General features: G+C 44.8%; 1 protein-coding gene across 3 annotated transcripts in view; it reads left to right on the top strand.

Annotated features, from left to right (window-relative positions):
- Positions 1-17,941, top strand: part of phkb (phosphorylase kinase, beta) — a 60,259-nt gene extending 42,318 nt beyond the window's left edge. For 2 of the 3 annotated variants that reach the window (XM_036543863.1, XM_036543862.1), the window contains 17 exons: positions 265-320; positions 656-749; positions 4,510-4,593; positions 5,899-6,003; positions 6,436-6,518; positions 7,059-7,149; positions 7,638-7,699; positions 7,858-8,020; positions 8,674-8,755; positions 10,164-10,221; positions 12,427-12,517; positions 13,975-14,177; positions 14,690-14,824; positions 15,192-15,321; positions 16,610-16,717; positions 17,082-17,222; positions 17,650-17,941. In XM_036543863.1, coding sequence (XP_036399756.1) covers positions 265-320; positions 656-749; positions 4,510-4,593; positions 5,899-6,003; positions 6,436-6,518; positions 7,059-7,149; positions 7,638-7,699; positions 7,858-8,020; positions 8,674-8,755; positions 10,164-10,221; positions 12,427-12,517; positions 13,975-14,177; positions 14,690-14,824; positions 15,192-15,321; positions 16,610-16,717; positions 17,082-17,222; positions 17,650-17,787 — 1,824 coding nt within the window. In that variant the 3' untranslated portion in view covers positions 17,788-17,941. The remainder of the gene's footprint in view (positions 1-264; positions 321-655; positions 750-4,509; positions 4,594-5,898; positions 6,004-6,435; positions 6,519-7,058; positions 7,150-7,637; positions 7,700-7,857; positions 8,021-8,673; positions 8,756-10,163; positions 10,222-12,426; positions 12,518-13,974; positions 14,178-14,689; positions 14,825-15,191; positions 15,322-16,609; positions 16,718-17,081; positions 17,223-17,649) is intronic. The other variant, XM_036543864.1, reaches the window with a different exon arrangement.
- Positions 17,942-23,828: the final 5,887 nt, after the last annotated feature.

Genomic DNA, 23,828 nt, shown 5'->3' with positions numbered 1-23,828 from the left:
AGTCCCAGACTCTCCCTTAAAATAGCAGGCTTAAGGAAAGCGGCGTGCCGCCCCTGTGCTGACTCAGCCTCGGCTGTGCAGGTGGCTGTCTGTGGGGGTGCTGCTGTCCCGGGTCCTGAAGCCTCCCAGGCTGCGGGACACGGCAGAAAGGACCGAGAGCAGCCAGTAAAAAATGTGAGAGCGGCCTCCTCTGATCCCCGTGTCACAGGTGTGGAGCACAGTGCCACCTCTCACCCCCGTGTTTGCTTGTGTCATGTGTTCCAGGGCCCGATCGACAATGATGTGGTTATCCATGTGTCCCTGATCGCCGAGAGTCAGAGGTAGGGGTCTCCCAGGGGGCGTGGGGGGGGGGGGGTGGGACTTATATTTTGGGAAGAGTGCAGGTTCCAATAAGAGTGGCTGTGTGTGTCCATATGGCATCGTATGTGTGAGGGCTGGGGGGGTGTTTATCGCAGTTGGTCATGAAGCCGGCCTCATATAATGCCTTTTGTTGCCTTTATATGCCATTGCGCTCTTTTGTGATGTAATTGCAGTCTGGCTGTGTTAAATGCCTGCCCAGAGCACAGCAGTAATTTATCTCCGCTCGTCTGGCCGTGCGGTGGTGCGGGGGAGAGATGCGCCGAAGCCATTTAACCCCCCGCGGTGTCTGTTCCAGGCTCCAGGTTTTCCTCAACACCTATGGCATCCAGACCCAGACTCCCCAGCAGGTGGAGCCCATTCAGATCTGGCCTCAGCAGGAGCTTGTCAAGGTAACTCCATCCTGTGGTGGCCCCCTTGGCCAGTCTGCGAGTCGATCGATCAGGCCCCCACGCTCAGTCTGCGAGTCCCTCAGTCCTAAAGTCAGCCAGTCAGTGAGTTGGTCATTCAGCCAGCCAGTCAGTTGATCAACCAAATAATCAGTCAACCAATCAGTTGGTCAATCCATTGTTTAGTCAAGTCAGGCTATTAGTCAGCCTGTCAGTCAATCCGTCAATCAGTCAATTAGTTGATGCATTCATCCTTCAATCAGTCAGTCAATCAACCAGTCAGTCAGCCTTCATTAAATCAGTCCGTCAATCTATCATCTGTTATCTGGCTTTCAGTCTGCCAATCAATCACTCTCATTAATCAATTTTTCAATCAGTCATAAAAAACAGTGAGTTAATAAATCTTTACCTCAGTTAGTCTGTCAACATCAGTCAGTTTTTAAATGATGTTATCAGTTAGTCTGTATTCTCATGTCAGCACATGCAGTAAGCGGTTCTCCTTTTAAAGAGCACACACTGAAACGTGTCCGTCCTGTCCTGCTCTTGGGTCAGAGTAAGGGTCACAGTAAGGCCTCTCTCAGTCAGCATCCAGCACAGCGATCAAACTCACTCAGAACTCACTGCACAGTCCAAGTAGCAGTTAAAGCACTACAGTAATGAATAATGTAAATGCCTGTAAATACTTGAGGATTATAAACACCATAATCCATTTCTTCTCTGCTTAATCCAGAGTGATCATCGCCCACAGCTTGATTGGATTAGAGTCCTTTATTAGTCATGTTGAAAGCGTGAAATGTGAAGCCGGGTAAATCTGGAGAAGGCGGGCTAATCCAGAAAGTCTCCGTAACTCTGTCTTCATCTCTGGTGCAACCGTTCTGAGTTCTCTCCCCCTTCTTGAGTGCCACCTGGGAGTAGCGTCAGGGGGGGTCAGATCCCACCCCACACCTCGCGGCGCTGGCAGCCTGGCGAGATGGATAAAATGCTGGGCTTTTGGCCAGCAGGTGCCGGGGTGTCAGGTTACATTCCCACTCGGGCCGGTGTTGTCACGCCCTTGAGCAAAAGTACATTGATCAGATAGAGTATTTTCTTTTGGAATGACTTTAGTTTCTGAAATTTTTTTACAATCCTTTTTAAACTCTGTATGTGTATGTGTGTGTGTATGTGTGTGTGTGTATGTGTGTGCGCGTGTGCGTGTGCATGTGCGCGCGTGTGTGTGTGTGTGTGTGTGCGTGTGTGTGTGCGTGTGCGTGTGCGTGTGCGTGTGCGTGTGCGTGTGCGTGTGCGTGTGCGTGTGCGTGTGCGTGTGTGTGTGTGTTGGAGGGGGGGCGCTGTTTGATTGGAATTCAGGACAGGACTGATGAAAGAAGAGTAGTAATTAGGTGCAGCAGCGTGTTATTTATCTAGTTGTGGGTGGCACAGCAACAGCGTGGCCAAAATAGCATCTGTTAGCCGAGGTTTGAAAATGCCCCGATTCACTTTTCCCTAGATATTTTTGCAGTCTTAACTCGATGACATTTCATCCAAGAATGATATTCCAAATGAAACCCGCTTCTGTAAAGCGTTCCTGGCAGTGGCGGTGCTTTGCCATCTTTGTCAATGACATTTTTTTTTCCAATTTTTCAGTTTCCTTTCTGAAAGGGTTGAAAGCGAGGGCATTCAGGTGCCACTGCCAGTTGTATTCATTGATATTCTGTGCAGAGGGTAGGGCCCACACGCTACCTTCCTTCAAACATCACAGTGCTAGGGGCACTATAATTTGTTATGCCATTCAATTCTGAATTAATGGTTTGCTTTTTTTACTTTAATGATTTTGCCGTATTATTACAGTACATTTTGATGAGTCTTTCTTATCTCACGCTTTGCATTGTATGCCATTTGTAAAGAAGTTGACTGAGAGTTATGGGGTGCCACCTAGTGGTACTTTGAATAGAGGGAATTATTTTGCTGCCTCAGAGGTGAGACAGATATTTGGGTACTGCAGTTCTGTATGTCTCGGCTGATTGATTAGGACTGGCATTTAGATAATCCCCTGATATTTATTTTTTATCTAGTAAAAAAAGCAAGGTTCTCTCACTTACTTGGTGAAATGGCTTATTCATACGGCACCAGCAATACCATTTCACTGCAAGAAACACAGTGTCTGACTGTAGCATGTGCCCCCTCCACTCAATTTACCACCTCAATGTTGGATCTGTTTTTTTTTTTTTTTTGTTCCCCCCCATTTCGCATGCAGTCTCAATTGCTGTCAAAATCAATTGTGCCCTGCAGCCTGAACCACATATCCCACGATGCCTTGCAAATCACTATTGATCCTTCCTTCCACTGCCACGTTAGCATTCAGTCCACTGTCACCCACGGGTCTGGGGGTTTGTGTCTGGGCTGACAGGCAATCACACCCCCCCTCCCCCTCAGGTGAACCAAAGAGAACAGGCAATTGATGAAATAGCACATGTCATAGGTGAGATGATGTATGAGATATCACCAGCAGAAAGTCATAAAACCCCAAGGGTCTGATTGTCTGCTCCATCTGTACATCCTCCACATAAAAGCCCATGTGTTTGGTCTGTCCAGCTAAATACTGTCCCTGGGGGTTTATTGGCAAATGCTATAATGCCTCCATAAACTAAGTCACAGTTTCAAGTAGATATACACATTAAATGTGAAGTAAACTGCTGAAACCTTTTCAACAAATAGACTCATATGCACTTTATCTAGAAAGACATGGTTAGAAACAAAATTGTGACATATCAGAGTCAGGTTTAGCAATAAACAGTGCCCGTGCATTGGGAATAAATTTGAGATATATTGTATAATGTTGTATATAATCAAAGATCTCCTGGTGGGTTTTCAGAGAATGGTGAGAGGTGCCTTTTAAATGTTCTCACAGTCATATTCTGAGGGTTGAAATCGCCTTAAAAAGATTGTGTGTTTTGAGCATCATCAAACAACAGCACATTGGCCATTAATTACAGATATATGCCACCACCTGTACAGGGAGCAGTTCCGGATTACGGAAAACAACAAAAGAAATCTCCAAAGGATTGTTTTGATGTGTGTACATGTTTGATCTATCGGAATCATGAAAAATTCAAGCCTTCCCAACTTTTTCAAATCCATTCTTTTCAAATCAGAGTTACACTGATGTTTATCTTTTAAAGAAGCTGAATCTGAGGAGAGTGTGACTGAGAAAGAATCAGGGGGGTCATGAAGCTCACAGTTATGATGGAAAGAGAGCTGTAAGCAAGTGAGTCAGGAAAGAAAGTTATGGCTATTGAGGAAAACAGTGGTGATGGTGTCAGAAGTACTGAGGAGAGAATGAGATTTTGTGAACTTCAATAGCTATTACATGCTGACTCATTCCAGCCAGTCAGAAGTTTTTTGCTCTCCATTTAAAAAGACAAGAGCATCAGAAGTTAAATTATAAGACCAAGCCTTTCTGCCCGGCTAGGCTCATCTTTTTGTCTTTAGTCAAGAGTGGGTCCTGCACTTGCAAGCCAAATCTTGAAGAACTTAAGCATCTGTGTTCAAGCTATGAGTCCTGGTAAGCTGTTTCAAGCTTCAATTACCATGTGGTCATATCTAAATAATTCCGAGTTTCTGTGTGAAATACCACCGCGACTGGCTCAAGTTTGTGTGTCACGGGTAACCCACGATAGCGCCGCCTGTTCTGGTGCTCACTGACGCTATTGGCCGGCCATCCCTGGCCAGCAGGTTGTGGGGCAGCGGGTGGCCGGGGCTAAGCTTTGGTGTGTTTCTCCTCCAGGCATACCGCTTTCTGGCTGCCAACAAGAAGCTGGGTCTGAGTGGGAGGCCGGAGCGGCCGGTGGGCTGCATAGGAACCTGCAAGGTGCGTCTTCTCCGCGGGAGCTTCCTTCAGAGCGGCCGACAGCGCTTCCGTGCTGTTGCCCCCCCCCAACTCCCCCACTCTTACCATAACTCTTCCTTTACCCCTTACCCTCACAGCTTTCACAAACAGAGCCCTCGCCTTAGCTGCTCTTTCCCTCAGGCTGTACGGTCGGCTTCTCGTCTGTGCCTGTGTCTTGGTTATCCATCTCAGTACCGAGTGGAGGAAACAGTACGTTCTCTGACCAATGTCCTGTGTCTGTGTGTGTGTGTGTGTGTGTGTGTGTGTGTGTGTGTGTGAGACAGACAGTATTTATCTGTAACGCGTAAAGACTGCGAGTATGGGAAATGCCAGCAACGATGTTGACCATTTGTTTTCAGCAGAGATGGTCACAGAACTATCAGTCACTAGCTGACATACCTGAGAGATAAACAATGGAAGCAATGGAATCAGTGCGGGATCTAGAAGTACCTCCAAGGCCAGGCTGCCGTAGAGCGTCGTGACATGATGGACTCTGCTTAAGGAATGGTAGCTGTTACACTGTGTTTGTGAGAGTAGAAAATCTGAGAGCCAATTCATCTGAGAGATTGATTGACACTCCAAGATCTCAGTCCTGACATTGACTTACTAAGCACTTTGTAGTTCTGGTATGCACTACAACCATGTCTCTGCCAAGCCCTTGTGGGCAATTCATTCAGATCCACTCACTAGATTTAATTACTGACATTTTTATCCTAAGCAAACAGCTTATATTGTCAGATATTTTCTTGATTTTGAGATCTGTCTTTTTCTGAGGACAAATCACTGCATTCCGTAGCTGCTGCCACATGAGAGTAACTATGCAAATGCCAGGTGTGCCACCAAAGGCAAGCGTGGTACTACCGTTAGCATTTGCATAAAATTACCCTCACATACAATGTCCCTTATATTGATGTGTCGCCACAAATTTGCCTTCATGTGAATTCAGGAAGGGTAAATGAGGCTTCACGCCTTCAGCACAGCAGTCATCAGCAAGGACATCTGACAGATATCTTTACACGAAGGAAGCGTCAGCCCACAGGACGTGCTCCCGCTCCTTTGAGGCTCGTTCGGTGGGCGGGTGGGATACGCGTGTTTGAACGTGTGCGTGAATGTGCGTGAGTGTGCGTGAGTGTGTGTGTCTGTGTGTGTGTGTGTGTCCCTGTCAGGATCAATAGCTCGGCTCATTTCCCCAGCGCTGGGCTTGTGTACCGTATTCCCTTTGCTCTGAGCCATTCATCTCACCTTGTGGGCGCGGGTAACACGCTGCCTCTGTTCTCCTCCCCACAGATATACCGAATCCTGGGCAAGACCGTGGTTTGCTATCCCATCGTCTTTGACTTGAGCGACTTCTACTTGTCCCAAGACGTCATGCTGCTGATTGATGATATCAAGGTGAGCTTGGGGACGTGGTTAGACGTCTTTCAAAGCTGTCGCAAAGAGCCTCCGCTGGCTTCGAATTTTTTTTTTTCCCACTTTATTTGAAAACCGGTTTTAAAACAAAGAAAACATTTTAAAACAAGGTTAAAATAGTCATTTTAAAACAATAAAAAGACCTATAAAGGGTTAGTTTAAGTGGATAGAGGCAGGAGGCTGTTTAAATGCATGTGGTTTCAAGGCACTCTGCCAATGACATCAGTACAATCAGCAGCGCTAATGTAGCTGCCGCGGAATGATAAATTGTCTCTCCCATTGTTTGTGACTCTCCGCGTAAAACCGTCCGCTTGTGTAAGTGTCGTGCTGAAACGCTGTTCTGGGACCTGCCCGCTCCCGCTTTGTGTGGTGGTCAATGCTGTCAGGCAAAAGGCTCCCTCTCTGTTTTCGCAGAACGCCTTGCAGTTCATCAAACAGTGCTGGAAGATGCCAGGTCGACCACTCTTCCTGGTACTCATTAGAGAGGACAACATCAAGTAAGATTTCTTTTTTTTTCAGTGTGCTGCAGTATGGTGTGACGGTGAAGCAATGATGCCTGGAACCACCAGGTTGCAGGGCTGATTCCCAGGAACGGCATTGACATAGTACTTTTGAACAAAGAACTGAACCCAGATTGCTTTAGTAAATATCCTGTACAAATGGATAGCACTGTGTAAAATGTAAAATCTGTAAACGTTCTCTTTGGAAGAGAAACTGCAGACAAGTAATGCCATTCAGAAGTGTTTTAACCCAGTGAAAAGGCTACCTTTGGATGTCTCAGCTGTATGATGCTGCTCGCCATTCACTATGTGCTGCTGTTGATATGCGAGTCAGGAAGTCTAAATACACTCGCATCCCTTTCAGGCCAGAGGAAGACGAATGAATAAAATTACAAGCCAGAATGTCAGCCCTATAAGGATTAATTGTGTGAAAAATATAGGTGGAACTTTCCGCAGACTTGAGCATTATTGAGCGCTGTTGAGTGTTGTGGCAATCTACTGAGTTTGACCAACCGCATCCATCTTTCCGTCCTGCAGGGGGAGCCGATTCAATCCTGTCCTGGATATGCTGGCATGTTTCAAGAAGGGGAACGTTGGGGGAGTGAAGGTTCACGTCGACAGATTGCAGGTGCTCCTCTTTGTGTTTCTGATTGTCTGAAAGTATCTGCCATTGTAACGGTGATAGCGGGAAAGAATACCTACTTTACACCAGACTATCAAAAGTCCATTATGGTTCAGAGACAAAAACATTAAGGCTTTTGCTAAACTGCAACACTTCATACTACCAACAGAGCTAAATATATTGCTGTGTTTCGGAAATTGTGGCTTCTAAAACTCTTAGTTCTCCAAATTTCTTAAGGGAGCGTGAGTAAAATTCAGTTTCACTGTATATCAGTGTAGAGGAAGGACATCTCCACACAATCCCTGGACTGATTTTGGAGTGGGGATGAAAAATGCCTCCGGCTCTTTTCCTGGCTAATCACATTTAGACGGCCGCCACGCTTATCCGCCTTATTTTTATCCCTGGCATATGAAAGGTGTTTGGTCTGTGGGATTTGCGTACTGTCTGTCCGCTGAGACGGGCCCATTGATGTGACTGCGGTGTAAATCTTGCAGACGCTGATATCAGGAGCGGTGGTGGAGCAGCTGGACTTTCTGCGCTTAAACGAAGGCGAAGAGTGAGCGAACCAGCCTTCCGCTTCTGTAGCTCGTGTGTGTGTGTGTGTGTGTGTGAGAGAACATCCTTCACAGAAAGAAAGAGAAGCTGGTAATGCCTTACATTGTGAATTTGATCCCTGCCAGCAGACATACCATTCCATTCCGTGTGTTTTCCCAGAATGCCTGAGTTCAAGAGCTTTGAGGAGCTGGAACTCCCCAAACACTCGAAGGTGAAGAGGCAGACGAGCACGCCCAATGCCTCGGACCTGGAGCAGCAGCCCGAGATCGATGTTCAGGAGTGGGCACAGAAATCCACCTATGAGATCGTGCAGAAATTCAACGTGAGCCCCGTCCCAGTCTCCCCCTTGCTCTGCCCTGTCCGAGTGGGGTGGCAGTGTAGCATAGTGGTTAAGAAGCAGGACTTGTAACCAAAAGATTGCCGGTTTGATATCTGTTAGGGGCACTGCTGCTGTACTGTACCCTTGGACCATGTACTTAACCCACAGTTTTAATAATAAAAACTGTAACCGATATAAGTTGCTCTGGATCAGAGCATTTGCTAAACGCTAATAATGCAATGTAAAATGTAATGCTTGAGACTGTCATCACTGCTCCTGTGTAATCTCACCCCACACATTTACCCAGTCAGAACCGGCATGATCTGCTGCTCACACAATCCTAGTGTCTTTTCTAGATGACTAGATACCTGTAGGATAGACCCCCTTTAAAACTCTGAGTCCACTGTCGCCAGACGCCTCCTGTCAAGGGGGAATATTTTGTTTAGAACCCGGGATCAGTAGCCATCTGTGTGACCTGTTTGAGTGCATTTTGTTTTGGTGAAAATACGGGTGCTCCACTCTAGCACACCACAGAACAAAGCCAGAATGAACTTCAGTGAGGTTACGACTGTAAGATGTCTCAGAAGAAACAGGAGGTTGCTCTGTTTGCTCATGACCCTAACGCCCTCTGTGTCTTTTCTCTTCGCCTGCGCCAGGACTGTGACTGCCTGGCCAGCCAGGCACAGCTAGCCAGCGTTCTCATGAAGAAGGAGGGGCCCGATTTCTTCAATAGAGATGGTGCGCACACTCCAAAAACAGAAACACGAAATACAGAGCACTGCATAAGCCATTATTCCAGGGATCACCATAGCTTTTCTCTGAAGACAAGGACGTGCTGTTTAAGTCATCGTTTATAATGAATTATAATAATCATTTTCTGTGAAAACGCACGCGAGAGAATGAAAATGAACCCCAGGGAACGGGCTTAGTTGGTCGTGCGCATGATATGTGATTGCCTCAGCACTTCACAGAAATTCTTGGTGGAACCGTTTTGCACCTTTTAGTGTTATGAGTAGAATCTGCCCCTGGGAGAGAAGTGGAGTCTTTCTGAAATGACAGCAGCAAGTTATTAAATTGTTGGCTAACACTGTATAAACCCCCCCAACCCCATCCCACCCCCACCCCAACACCCCTCCGCCCAAATCCTGTTCACTTTTCTGCACGCCCGAGAGCCAGTTATCTGAAGAATAGGAATGGCGTCACCCTGCACTCGGCTGCTGGTAACGAAATGTCCGAAGCGTAATCCGTTTAGGGCCCGGCAGCGAGGCGATTGAGCTCAGAGCAGCTTCCCCGAGTGTTTCTAATGAGAACCAAAGTGCTGAGGGGAGGCGAAGACTCCATATCCATTTTGACAATTTAGTTTTGTACCAGCGATAACAGTGCACCCATTTCATACCGACCGGGGGGGCCTGCAACGTTCAGATTCAGATTCAGATTCAGATTTCCTTTATTGTCATTTTTATCATGCACTTGCGTACAATCAAGAATGAAATGCCGTTTCTATTATACCTACAGTGTACATACATTAGAAAGAGAATTAAAACATATATCTATGTTCAATACACTCAGTTTTGTAAACATTTGGAGGGGAATAGCAGCATGTGCTGTCAATAAAGTATCTTTTTTGTGTGTACAAAAAGTGCCAGGTGCAGCATGAAAAGGATTGCACTAGTAGAGAGAAGTGTCTGTCTGGTCCTATGGGGGGTTAATGGTTCAGTGAGGAGGGGGAGCAAGAGTTCATGATCCTCACAGCCTGGGGTATAAAGCTGTTTAGAAGCCTGGTGGTCCTGGTACCTGCTACTTTTAAATTGATGTTAAAAGGGAAGGTCTGTTTTTTGTGAAACAGGCTAGCTCGGACCAAGCTGTGAAATGATTTTTGATTGCTGACATTTCGGATGCCAGGAGCGAGCTCGGAGGATAATTGACTCTTGGTGGCGAAGCCTTTCGATGCAAAACAATTTGCTGCTTTAATGAACCTCAGAGGAGAAGGAAAGATAAATGAATAGTAAGAACGAAGGTGCGTGGTCGGGTTTAGGAGGAGGAGGCTGACGTGCTGCGCTAACGCCTGTATTTCCGTGCGTCTGTTGCTTTATCGGCCCTGGTGTGCCATTGCCGGATTGACATTTTTCGCTGTTTGTCTTGACAGCAAACCTAATGGCAGAGCTGGAGAGGATCTACAGAAGAGCCGGGAGCCGAAAGCTGTGGTCAGAATTCCATCATTTAACTCATCTCACCTCTGTCTGATTGAGAGCCACGCATACCATACCAGTGCTTGCTTGTGAAGTACTAACTATGTACCTGCTACAAGTCAGTTCCAGTTTCTGGAATGCAATACAAGGCCTTGTTGATTGGTCAAAAAATCAAAAACTAGCTCACCCAGATGGTCTGTGTATGAGTGAAATCTCCCCAGACTTTGGTTCTTTCAAACCAGTGGTCTTGCATTGATAGCCTCTCTATACTCTACTACTCCAATCACTTCATCACCGTTGGAAGAATTCGCCCCCACAAGTGGTTCTTCTGTTTCAGGAAGGTGTGAAGGTTTTATAAAGGAAGTGAAATATATGATTTCCTTCTTTCTCATCAATATTCACAGAGGACCAGTATTCACTAAGATAACACCTGTAACCCATCTTAAAATAACAGGTGTTTCATTCACATTAATTATATTATTAATTATTACACTAATATTCTTCTCTGAAAAGGTGAGTTATAAGTTATCTTTGTAGCAAATTATTACGTGCACAGGGCTGCAGTTGAATATTCAGTCTCAGCACTCACATAACATTCAAATAAAACGTGAACCAGAAGGCACACCTCAAGTGTTGGTGTTACCTTGGATGACTTGAGTTGCTGGGTGCCTTTCTGTAAGAAGCAGGAAGCAGTCAAGGAAGGGTTTCTTCCACATAAAAAGTTTCACAATGTGCTGTAGCTCTGCCTGCCTCTCCACCATGACAACTCTCTGAGACAAGCCATCTGTCTCACTGCACTATAGAGTCAGTGCATGATGACTCTACTCTAAACATTTCAATTTTTTTTCAGCACTGCACAGTTAATATACAGTGTAGATTTTTCAGACTTTTATTCCTGTAAAAAAAATCCTGGTCTTCTTCCATTTTAGAAGAACAAATCAGCCTCTGGTTTTTGACACAGACCTATAGAGTGGATATTTAGATACTGAGAAATCACTAGCTCAAGGAAGGAGCCTTCATGTTATATTTATGGTTTTTTAAATATCCTTTTCTCTCATTGCAGGCTTGGTTTAAAAGAATTTTGTTCTGCTTTAAATAGCCATGAATTCTCTGAAACATTATCAGAGCATCACTTAAACCATAGAACATAACATTTATGGATAGTGGGAGAGTGAAACTTTGCTGGCAAAACTCTCAGGCTTCAGAAAGAGGAGGAAAAAGTATCTCTGAAGAAAACCCAGTAGGGAGCCTGTATCAGACTTAATGTTCATCGCTGTGTTCGCACAACCAAACACTTTATCTGAGTTTCTTATTCTTTCAGAAACCTCAGGGACTTTAAATACAGTATGGCAGATATTTTTTTATTTTCCATAGATTCTGAGCATTTTTGAAAAGGACATTCACCTCTGTGGCTGAGGTCAGACTCTTCTCTGTGTGCTGGTGTTGCTTTAGCTCCTAACAGTAACTCAGCAAAGACTTGTATCTAACGTGTGGCTGCCCTTGTGAATAATTCAGTCACAAAATTAGCTCACATTAAAACAGTCTGTACTTGCAACCTTCATTTCAGGCATTTTTGACTGGAAGTGAGTTTGGTGCATTTTGGTCATAGAGGTCCCTCCGTTATTTAAATATTTAAACCCCTCACCCAGAGAGACAGAGCACCTGTGGTACATGTGTCCTCCTGTATCCTCCTCCGGTAACCAGTCAGTGAGAATGGCTCTCATGCCGCTGTTCTATGTTAATTAAGAGTAATTTGACAACAGCATGCATTTGGTGTCATCCTTATGGTCCGTGGCATGAATTCATGAGAAGACATTAGCTTTTAAAGAACCCCTTGAGAATCCATCAAACACAGAGATGCATATTGTGAAGTTCATTTAAATTGAGTCAGATGCATTTTCCATCTCTTTTTCCCGTCATTATCTAATAATGCTATGTTCAGTGTTTAGTCATTGAGCTGCCCGTTTTATAAGAAATAACCTTGTACTTTCCGCACAGTTTTACACTGGCATTTATATACTATCTAGGAATGTAAATTTGATTTATTGCAAAGATAGGATGTAGTATGAACACCTTTTCATTGATGTAATGTACCTGCCTCACCTGTAGCATTTGTGATATAAAAACTGTGATTTGAGGTCTTCTTAATGATTGCTGGTTGATTCGTCTTGACCAGAACTGTCTTGATCTCAGTGGCGATCTTTCTTTTTTGTCTTTTAGGTCTGTGGTACGACTGGCTGCCAGCCTACTAGCCAAAGTAGTGGACAGCCTGGCCCCCTCCATCACTAGTGTTCTAGTGCATGGGAAACAGGTGAGCTGAAAACAGGTCGTTAACAGTTCGTTAAGGCTGTTAGGACATGGACAGATAGTGCTGTTTACAAATGGTTTTCACAAACTGATAAAAATCTTAAGTCCTTTGTTCCCCAAGGAGCCGTTGTTGTTGAACCCGAGGGCAAGATGCTTAACCCAAACTTCCGTGTAACTATCTATCTGTGTAAATGGATTACATGTAAAAATTCTTAGCCATGTAAGTCACTCTGGATAAGAGCGTCTGATTAGCAGCTGTAATGTAGCGGGGGAGGTGAGTGCACTTGCGTGGATACAGTCCAAATGTTAGTGTCCACTGATCACCTTTATATCAAATCAAATTTGCATTCCATAGAATGTGATTGCAGTAAGATGAGGTTCCTGTTCATTTTTTTTGTTATAGGAAAGGTGCCGTGCTTTGTGTTGTAGCCTGAGGCAAATAACCCTATCCAATTGGGTCTGCATGTAGCTGAGCTGCTAATCATGCTAAGAGCAGGCCATTTCTTATTTCATTTCAGTAACACCCCCCCCCTTAACCCTGTACTGTTCATGTAAGATTAATGACCTCTGAACTGATCTCAGGTCCCTTTAGCCTCCTGACATCATTAAAAAATTGAGGATGAATATGTCAGGGTGTTCCCCTGACATTCTGTGGAGGTCGTTTGCTTTCTCAGCTTGTTGGCCCTTTTTTTTCCAAGAGTTTGAGTGATTCATTAGAAATAAGTACCTACAGGAGATGTGAATCTGCATTTAGATTGATTCCTCAGAGCTCAGTGGAACGGAGTGGACGAGAGTGTGTTTCAAACAGCAAAGAGCCCTCCTCCCGTATGCAGGAGCAGCTTTGTCTTATGGACCTGCGACTAACTGCACTTTGCAAGCTGATCAATCCCTCCGTGGCAGGATTTTTTGCTTATATTCTTACATTTGAAACTCCCAGGAATGTTTGAAACCATTATCTGCTTTTCTTGTTCATATACACAATTTATTTTTTTTTTCCCCCAAATGGGATGACAAGCTAAATTCAGGTCATATGTTTTTTATCACTGTGCATATTGAGGTCACAGTGCTGGAAAAAGATTTCACATTCACATAAATTTAAAAAATGTAACATGATGACCTTGATGCCTGAATGATACTAAAACAACTAGTTAAGGAGAAAGGAGGCCGAAGTGTAGAAATAATGTGTTCAACTAAATGAGGTGCCATGGCATCGCCTCAATCAACATAAAAGCATATCGATGTTGCAGTGCCTTGTCAAAAATTACAGAATGTGAAGTTCATGTTGACATTTGTCCATGACCATAAATATTTATCTTATTTGATTTCATTAAAAAATAATTTGTAAATAGTTTGTTAATAATAAGGCATTCTTCAGCTTAGTCAAGTCAAGAGTCATATCAGAGCTTCTCTCAGAAATGAAAAAACACGTGAAGCTGAGTGGGCGGGGCTGTCCGTTGCCAGGTGACGCTGGGGGTGTTCGGGCACGAGGAGGAGGTGATCTCCAACCCCCTGTCCCCCGGGGTCATCAAGGGCATCATCTACAGCAAGTGCAGCCCCTACGGGGAGCGGGAGGCCGTGCTGCAGCAGGAGCTGGTCATCCACATCGGCTGGATCATCTGCAACAACCCCGAGCTCTTCAGCGGCATGCTCAAGATCAGGATCGGGTAGGGAGGGAGGAGAGAAGGAGGAGAGGAGAGAGGGAAGTGAGGGGGAATGGAGGGGGGAAAGGACAGAGAGAAGAAAGGGGTTGAAGGGGGGGTTAGGGGGCAGTGAAGGGAGGATAGGAAGGATGGAGAAGGAATGGAGAGTGGAGTGGGTAACAGACAGATGCAAAGACATTAGGAAAGAAAGGAGAGGGACGGGGGGAAGGCAGTGAGTTAGGGAAGAATGGAGGGAGGGAGAGAGGGAAGGGAGGGTCGGTGGGATGGAGAATGCAGGAAGTGAGAGGGGAGTGGGTAACAGAAGCAAAGAAGTTAGGGAAGAAGGGAGGGGGAGAGAGGGAAGGGAGTGAGTTGGGGAAGAAGGAGGGAAAGAGGGAGGGGAAGGACAGGGGAATGGACGTTGGGAGACAGAGAAAGGAGGGACTACAAGGATGACTACAATCATTTACATTTGGAAAAAAAATGTAATATTGTTGAGTTGTTTTCAGCTCCAGATTTAAACGATTCTCTTACAGATGGATCGTCCAGGCCATGAAGCACGAACTGGAGATCCGGGCAGGCGACATGCCGCCCCAGGACATTTACCAGCTGTCCCCCAGTGATGTCAAACAGCTGCTGCTGGACGTTCTCCAACCACAGCAGACGGGCAGGTAAAACGAGCACAGACACCAGGCAGCCCTGTATGGCTGCTTCATCAGGGAGCTTCAGACACTTCCTGAGCTCTCCACTTACTGCCATGGTCCATTCTTCACTCTTTTGGTGAATTAGTGTTAGCACTGTCATGCCTCACAGAATCCAAGGCAGTGACCATTACAAGGCCCATTCATAAATGCTTGACAAGGCCAAGCAAACTCTTTCCCTGGGTTTTTATTTTCTAACAGAGCCAGCTTCAGTGCCTTTTAAGGGTTATCTTTGGGCAAATGTCCCCTCCCCTATTTCTTTACCCTCCATCTTCCCCACAGTTTCTATTTCCCTCTATCATTCAGTGGCTCTCTTTCCGCCATCTTGTCTCTGCAGGTCCTGGTTGAACAGGCGCCAGATTGACGGCTCCCTGAACCGCACCCCTCTCGGTTTTTACGACCGCGTGTGGCAGATTTTGGAGAGGACACGCAACGGCATTATGGTGGCTGGAGTCCACCTGCCACAGGTAAAAAAAAACATAGGATCAATAATTACAATGATAAGTGCACTTGCTATGCCTTATGGGCATAAGCAGTTATTTTAAAAGATAGTTAAGGCTTTAAGAATCTCATAGTGAGCTGAGAAACACATTAGCACAGCCTGTGGAGTACCACCTTTGTACTCTTTCCAAATGCTGTCTCCTTGTAATGACATATAATCTGATTTTAAAGATGAAGCGCTGGAAGGACTTCGGTTTGACTTGATTTATTAATCCCACGTTGTCCTGGCAATATGCAGCAGTTTCTTATCACCCCTGTATGGTAATACCAGAAGTTCTTTAAAATGAGCATTTCAGAACAAGCTGTAAATGTTAGGAGTTAGGAAGCGTAGAGACACGACAGCAGCAAAGTGTCTCCTTCATTTATGTAGAGAGCACAAACAAGAAGAATATGTGCATTGTGTCTGCTCCAGAAAGCTGCTTTATGCTTACAACTGGTCAATTTCTCTGAAGTGTTTTTTGCCATTTGTCAAAAGAGCACTACAAACAGCGCAACTCTAAAGTTCACACTCATAGTTTGCACTTACCGAGGTAGAACTGGTCTTTTCTTACTTTATGTACTCACTCCATTTGAGAGCTCTCTGATCATTTGAGACCCTTTTGAGAGCATATCCCGAGAAGCCTCACGTACCTTGTTTCCATTCACCAAGACAAATGCTTTAAACCATATGAACCCACCGGCCAGTTGACATTCACCCCTCCTCAAACTGAAATAACAGTGTGGGGGGTTTGTAGTGGTAGAGGAAGATACTTTACCTCAGTTTCCCCCAAGTGAACCTGGGCTTAACAATATGAAGGTCAGTCTAGATTAAGTGGTTTCAGCTAAGAAAATGAAGCACTTTCTGTAATGGCCCCCACTCCTACACACTGGAACGCCCGGCCACACCACAGCACAAAGGCGGGAAAGTGGTGTGCGACACCTTAATGAAGATCTCCGGCGGCTCTCAGCCTGTCCTTCAGGCTGCGTGGCTCGCTCTCTGAACTAACAGCCCTTCGTCTCGCCGCCGTCACACATCATATACGTCTAATTGGAACATAATATTGGTTTCAGTCGCTGTAAAATGTTTTACTGCTTGTGACAGTGAAACCTGTGGAAGATATCTGGTTGGACATTGCAAAGATACAATGAGTAGGCGTCTCTTGACAGGGGGGTGTTTGATTGATGGGCGGTACGCCCAACCGAAGCGCATTCCATTTTCCGGAGAGGTATTGGAGGTGCCCTCTAACCCCCCCCCCTCGCTGTCGCCCCTTGCAGCAGCCCACGCTGTCAGACATGACGATGTACGAGATGAACTTCTCCCTGCTGGTGGAGGACATGCTGAAGAACATCGATCTGCCTGAGTACCGGCAGATCATTGTGGAGGTAGGACATGGGCAGCTGCCTTTCGCAGGGACATCAGAACCCGCTGCCTCTGCTACCTGCTCAATCCATCGGCATTGTGGGAAGTTCCAAAAGTCATTTTTCATCTCTTGTCTCAGTTTGTAGTCTTTAATTTAACATTGTACTGTTTCAAAATGTTTTGCTTCCCAGTGGTTCCACAGAAGCAATTATTCTCTATTGCATAGCAACAGAGTGTGACATTTATCAGCATTAAAAGCGGTCTGTTGCATTAGGATGATTTGGAAAAGGCCCTTAGACTGCAAGATCGAGCTTTCCTAGTTGCTGACATTTTAGCTGTTTCTGTTAGTACGATTCCTTCTCTCATTTTGCCCCCTGGTCACCGTAGCTGCTGATGGTGGTGTCCATCGTCCTGACGAGAAACCCTGAGCTGGAGTTCCAGGAGAAGGTGGACCTGGACAGCCTGGTGAAGGAGGCCTTCAACGACTTCCAGAGAGACAGGAGCCGGCTGGAGGGGGTGGAGAAGCAGGTTGGCCCCATCTCCTCAAGGCCTCACCTTCATGGCCACTGTGTCCTTACGTTCAAATAATGCAATATGCACTTTGCTGTTTATGGCTGAGCACTGCCATTGGATCAAATCCGTGAGTCTTGATAGGTGCACTCATTTTTAAGTTCCAGTAGCTTCACAGTCACTACAACAGACATAATTGTATTGGTGTTAATAGAATATTTTTAGAAGAGCGTTTGATGCTACTGGTATTGATTTTAATATTTTAGATAGCTATCACAGCTCTGAGAAGTTGTCGATTATAAGAGACTACTTATAGAGACTGTCATTTTTTTTCTTACTGTTGCTATTCCAAGCCAGTTTCCACACAGCTGGGTACTGCACTGGGGCATTGCACTTGGTTTGGGTTGCTGAGCTCTGAGGCTGACAGTCTGTGTGGTCCTCACAGGATAGCATGGAGGCTTTCTATGACACGCCCCCCCTGGGGCAAGGCGGGACCTCCAGTTACCTGACCAAGGCCGTGATGATCCAGCTGCTGAGGGGAGAGGTGAAGCCAAGCAAGGACGACCCCTGCTCCGTCAGCTAGACTCCGCCCACCACGCCACCCCCCAGAACCTAGAACAACCCCTACTCTGTCAGTTAAACCCCACCTACCACAGCACACCCAAGCAGAAGAGCAACACCCTTCTATGTCAGATTAATGATGTGCACCTGACACTTCCAAGGACAATGACCCCCCCCACCCCCCCCCCCCCCACACACACACACACACACACACACACACACACACACACACCACCACCACCACCACCACCACCTCTGGCTCTGTTAGCTAAACTCCACTGTGACACTCCTTAGGACAAAAGTGACCCCTTTTCCTTCACCTGAACTCCACTGTTACACTCCCCAGGACAACAGTGACCCCCTTTTCTTTGCTATAAACTCTATTCTGACACTCCCCAGGACAAGAGTGACCTCTCTGTTTTTCAGCTAAGTTCCACTGTGACACTACCCAGAGCGGAGTGACCCCCCCAATCTCTGAGACCGGGCACCCCAGGGCAGTAGTGACCCCTCTGTCTCTGACTCCCAGGACAAGAGAGTGGCCCCTGCCCAGTCATGTAAACACCGAAACCAGTGATGAGAGGCGATGGTCCCATCTGAACACATGGTCCTGTTACACTGGCTGATTTGAGTTTAGTCATCCATCTGCAGGATGGCCCAAGTCAAGACAAGCTGATGCAAACGTGGGTGTCCTGGCTTTAAATAAAGCCTGCCGGAGGTGTAGATCAGCACACGTTTATAGGTACGCCATACTGACTTTGGTTCTTCTTTAGTTTGCAGAAGAATAATGCTGTAACACTTCACTTGATGTATTTTCCTACAAAGCCATCAGTCACAATGTCGTTTAAGTTAGTGCACCTTATTCTCTACATGTCTGATATCTAACTCAGCAAATATTTGAGTGTCAGTCAAATACTGTGTCAGAGATGGCTGGGTTTTCAGAAATAAAGAAACTGTTACGACTTGAATATTAATGTGGTTTCATTTGTGCAGTTTTGATTGGGATGGAAATTTCTCCTACTTTATCTTCATATCCCACAAAGGTAATTGCTTACACCAAACAGTACAATGTTGGAAAAAATTCCCAATATAATAATAATCCCAACATAAATCCCAACATCATCTCATCTGACCAAGGCAGTGGGATACTAAAGGGGGGGGGGGGTATACAGAGAGAATATAATGATGGAGAGGACCTTTATTCAGAACCACAGGAGACATTTCCTAACATCAGTAGGTCTCTGATCACTTTGAGAAGAACAAAAACTGGTAGTAGATTTGCCTCATCTTAGTACCTGCATTTATACATGAGTTTCATTATGAATATTTTGTTGATCTGAAAGATTTCTTTGTACCAAACTGCTTATACTTTGCATACAGCTCTCTGGCACACAGGAACAGCTCAGTGAGAAATGTTTATCTGACTGGCGGAGTTAGCAGAGCTTACCACTAGACAAGTATATGTACACATTTAATGTAATGAACAAGTAAAAACCATAATGTGATATCTGATATAAATATACACATGGGCTTGAAAATGTAATAAGAGTGTATATTTGCTGGTTTGGTTTTCTGGCTGCTGTAAGAAATGTCATTTATTCAGGCATATCTGTTTGGCCTTGAGGGCAAATTTAATGTATTGAACAGCCACTAACACCCACTTGTACCAGTGGAGCTCAGCAATCTGACAACCATTTCTACATTCTGTTACAGTATTAACGTAGTAGATGCCCTTGTCCAGGATTACTTGCGTATAGACACATATTCTGCACTCTATTCAGTCATACAGCTTCAAACATACTGAAACCATTTATGTTCACTGCCATGGCTCAAGGCTACTGGTGCAAGGCTCATACAGGCTCATCTGGCATTTACACATTCTTAACAACTACCCCACACTGCCATCCCATAATTTGCCTGACATTATTAACCAAGCAGATGGCCTTATTTAGGACCAGTGGTGCAGCCTGCATTTAATGCATTTTCTGTTTAAACAGCTGGATGTTTTACAGAAGCGGTTCAGGGTAAGTACCATGCTCAAGGGTACGACAGCTGTACCGTACCAAGGACATGAACCTTCGACCTTTTTTGATGGTGATGTCAGCCCTTTGATGAGGATGTTGAGCAGACATCCAACCTTTTCAGGACAGTCTAACTGTTAAGGGAGGTGACAGGGTTTGAAAAAGAAATATTTTCATGTGACCCCAGCTATGATCTGAAGTAATTTCCTAAGTCTAGTCAAGAGACTTTAGACTACAAAAAAGGCTAGCTTCTGTTCCACATCCTGTGCTTGCTGGAGAAACATGCAGATTAGGTATTCTGGTCAGGTTGCAAGCGCCCTGATCACCACTTTGTAATGATAGCTTTGTGATAATGACTTCACAAGCAACCAGACAACGGATCTATTCTGCATGACTCAACTTCAGCACTTGCACTCTCTTTCACACAAGCAAAATTTTCACTACGGCTGTTTTTCCGGCTGTGATTTCTCATGCCCCGAGTATTTGAAGTTCAAAGACTGTGTGACTTACCTTTCGCATTTGGCCAAGTCAACAACGCAGCTCACCGTACACCTACAAGGGCTGCACCTGAAGGCTCCTGTTTGAAGTCTTAAAAGTTCTGTTCCTGACACTTCATTAATTTCACCCTTCAGGGACCTTGTTGCACAGCCAGTTCTGATGCATGGTCCAGTCTGTGGTATCAATCTCCTCTGTCAAAACTCACATTTGACAAATGGACACTTTGACCTGTAGGTGTGGGTCTGATTACATTTATTTTTCATTGCCTCTGTGGAACAGATTTCATTTTTAGGCTACTTTTGAAAAACGGATTCTTTCTCCTCCAAGAAATGATTGAAAGGGCATATTGATTAAAGAACTATTCATATGCATAATTAATATTTCATGGGTTTTTTGTCTATGCTTTTACTGTTACAGCATACGATCTCTAGTGATTTTTACAGTTGCATTGTTTGTGGAGCAAAATCAACTCCATTCAATAAAAAAATACAAAAACATGTCCAAAAACATGTTTTTTATTCATGCTTGGTGCGCACAGCAGATTAAAGGTACCTTTACAAATGCAATCACCTGAGCAATATGTAATTTAAAAATGGTTTCACACAATTGTAGTGATGGAAACGATAGCTTACGAGGCCATCTGACTACCAGGTACCCAGGTACATGGAAATTCCATTTAAAAGGCCTAACGGAGAATGAAATTGTTGTCAGGTTCATTGTGTGTAATTGTTTAGAATAAAGCAATCCAGTTTTAGCAATTGCAGGTATGGATTCAAGAAGCATGATTTGTCTTGGAATAATGTGCATTAGGTCCTTTAAAAAAGGAAATCGTATTGTGTTTTATCTATGACTGTTTGTGTGAGTAGGCAGCTGTGTGGGGCTGATGGTAAAGACCCTGACCACACCTGCTAAGGTGTGTATGGATAGTTAACATGCCTTAGCAGTGTTGTATACCACTGAGACATAGGCCAAAGGGTGTGTTAAAGTGTTCTTCGTTAACACTTCTAACACTCAATGAGTGTTACAAATCAAATTTAATGTGAGCTTGAAAATTACTCTTTATTTTTTCTTTTTAGGTTTGGCTGCAATGGTGTTTTATTCTGCAAAGCTGAACACAAAACGGAACTCAAGATTGTTTTGTGGCTGAAGCCCTTATTTCAAGTTATTGACTGTTTGGAGGGATCGCTCCTGGTAACACAGTAGGAGAGCTGCCCTTGCTGGTGCGCCTGCAGCTTTTTTTTTCTGTTTAGCCAAATGTTCATCCATATTCATGCACTGTCCTCTGCAGTTAATAACCCGCTACCATTTGTTTGCATGAACATCTCCTCTTTCCCATGTCAGCTCCTTGTTGGAGTGCTGGTCTACGTGCCACACTACACAGCGAGTATAATGAGTCCTGGACGCTTGCCGGGTGCTCGTTTGTTTAATAGCATTTCAGACAGCAATCATTGGTACGCTAATGCCAGAAAACAGCAGGAAGCCTTTTAGAATTCCTTACAGGTTATAACTGAAATGTTCATTCATGTTAATTAGCTGAGCAAGCCACCTGGGGAAACCCAGGGAAAGTTTTTGAGTGGACGTTCACAGCAGTTATAAGTCCTTGCTGTTGTTTAAAGCATTGCGATGGTCATTACATTCATTACATACATTTCCCTGATATTCTTTTTCAAATACAAATTGGCTTCTTATCTAGAAAGACTGAATTTATTTCAAACTCCAGTTGTAGAGTGATGACAACTGTTTAGCTTCACTCAGTTTAAATGGGGATGTTTTCACTCCAAGAGAGAACGTAAAAGTTAACTGAGCTTTAAGGTCTGGGTCCATTCTGTTGGCAGTGATGGGGCAGCACTTGTTTACAGAAGTCCGTTTTTTTCAATGGCCAACCTCAATACTCCTCTGCCTTGTTGACCAGAATTCGCCCGTCCTTGCACATCCTGCCGAGGTCACGGGTGGACAGGGACGCGTGGTGACAAGAGGAAACTGTCACATCGCTGAGATGTACGCCACATCACCGCTGCAGCCCTGTCACTCCCCGTGCCGCTGCAATTTTGATAGATGGCCGGATCTGCTGGAGGTCAAAGGTGACTGCCTGGCAGGGAGCTCGGAACGTGGATGTCCTCCTGCTACCCTCCACTGGACTCCCAGAAATCCACATTCTCAGGCTATTCAATGTGAGCTGTTACGTCATACCAATAGGCCTCGTGGCTATCTGTAGCATATGCAACTAACTAGAGCTTGAAATATATTTGAATTCCTCTTGCAAGCATGGCTGGACAAGCTAAGCATTTATTGGGCTTGAAAAGATTAGTTGATTTGCATGGCCTTGGTACATGAAGCCAGACTCATTGATCTCTTTTGCCTCAGAGATTCAATTAATGATTTGTTTATATTTCACAAAGGATTTGTGAGTGTGTGTGTGTGTTGGTGCGAGGATGTGCTTTTGCAAGAGTTATTGATAATGTGTAAATCAGGATTTGTTAGTCTTCTAGGCTTTTACAGGCTGGCAGACAGCTTGATCTGGCTTTTCCCAAGGCCTTTCAGTTTGAAAAATCACAAGTGAGTCGTTGACGGTCACATTACAGAGCTATATGACAGTTACAATGCTATTATGCTTTTGGCTGTGTTCTTAAATTGCATTTGGTGTTCGCATATAATATTGCATCTAATATTTAGATTCCCCCCTGGACATTATCAATTTCTAAATAATAAGATAATAATAGGAATCCCAATTTGCTCACAGGTTCAAAGACATTAATATCAGTGCATTTTTTTTTCCCATTTCCAGTCATGCATTACCCTGCCTTTTTGTCCCCAGGAGAAAGAAATCAAATGATTCTCTGGAACAGAGTGCAATGAATGAAAGGCTGGGCAGGAACAAACTTCTGTAAGTCTCTGTTTCCACAGTTGTTTCTACTGCGTAGCGGCAGCATTGGAGAGATCATATTTGTTCGTTTCCTGTCTGTTCCATTTTTACATTTTTTTTCCCTCAAGGAAAAGACAGTGGGCGAGAAATCCCTCTACACGGAATATAATCCGGTCATGGACTCTTTCCCAGAAGGCTTGTCCTCCACTGATTGCCATAAAAGTGAGCTTTCTCTAAACTGCAACAAGCACTATGCAAGCTTTCAAACCCCCGGCTCATTTCCGCTTTTGGTCAGATTGAGTAAAAATTTGGAGGGACCAAACCTGACCAGTAAATTATTGCCGATTGAGTCGTGTGAATGTGTGACGAGTCCTGGAAAGGACTTAAATGAAGGACAGTATGTGCTCCCACCTCAACTCATTATTCTCTTTGAATTAGCATTTGAGTCGCTGTTTGCGCTGTCCTTTTAGCCTTTGTAAGCGTGTTCCGTCCTGTTATGCCAAACCCACTCTGTGCTGGTTGTCAGCTCGCTGAGTGTTGCGGCAGGATTCGGTACAGTGAATCAGCGTGCCCTCTTGGCCAAACGGACACGCCTGAATAAACATGGCATTTCTTTTTAAATCACATCCAAAGCTGTGATGTTTCATTCCATTTTAACACGATCCTGCCTTCTGCCTGCCGATA

This window comes from Megalops cyprinoides, chromosome 13 (assembly GCF_013368585.1).
Source record: "Megalops cyprinoides isolate fMegCyp1 chromosome 13, fMegCyp1.pri, whole genome shotgun sequence".
Taxonomy (NCBI): Eukaryota; Metazoa; Chordata; class Actinopteri; order Elopiformes; family Megalopidae; genus Megalops; species Megalops cyprinoides.
Note: the sequence above shows the minus strand (reverse complement) of the source record. Positions and strands in the feature narration are given on the sequence as shown.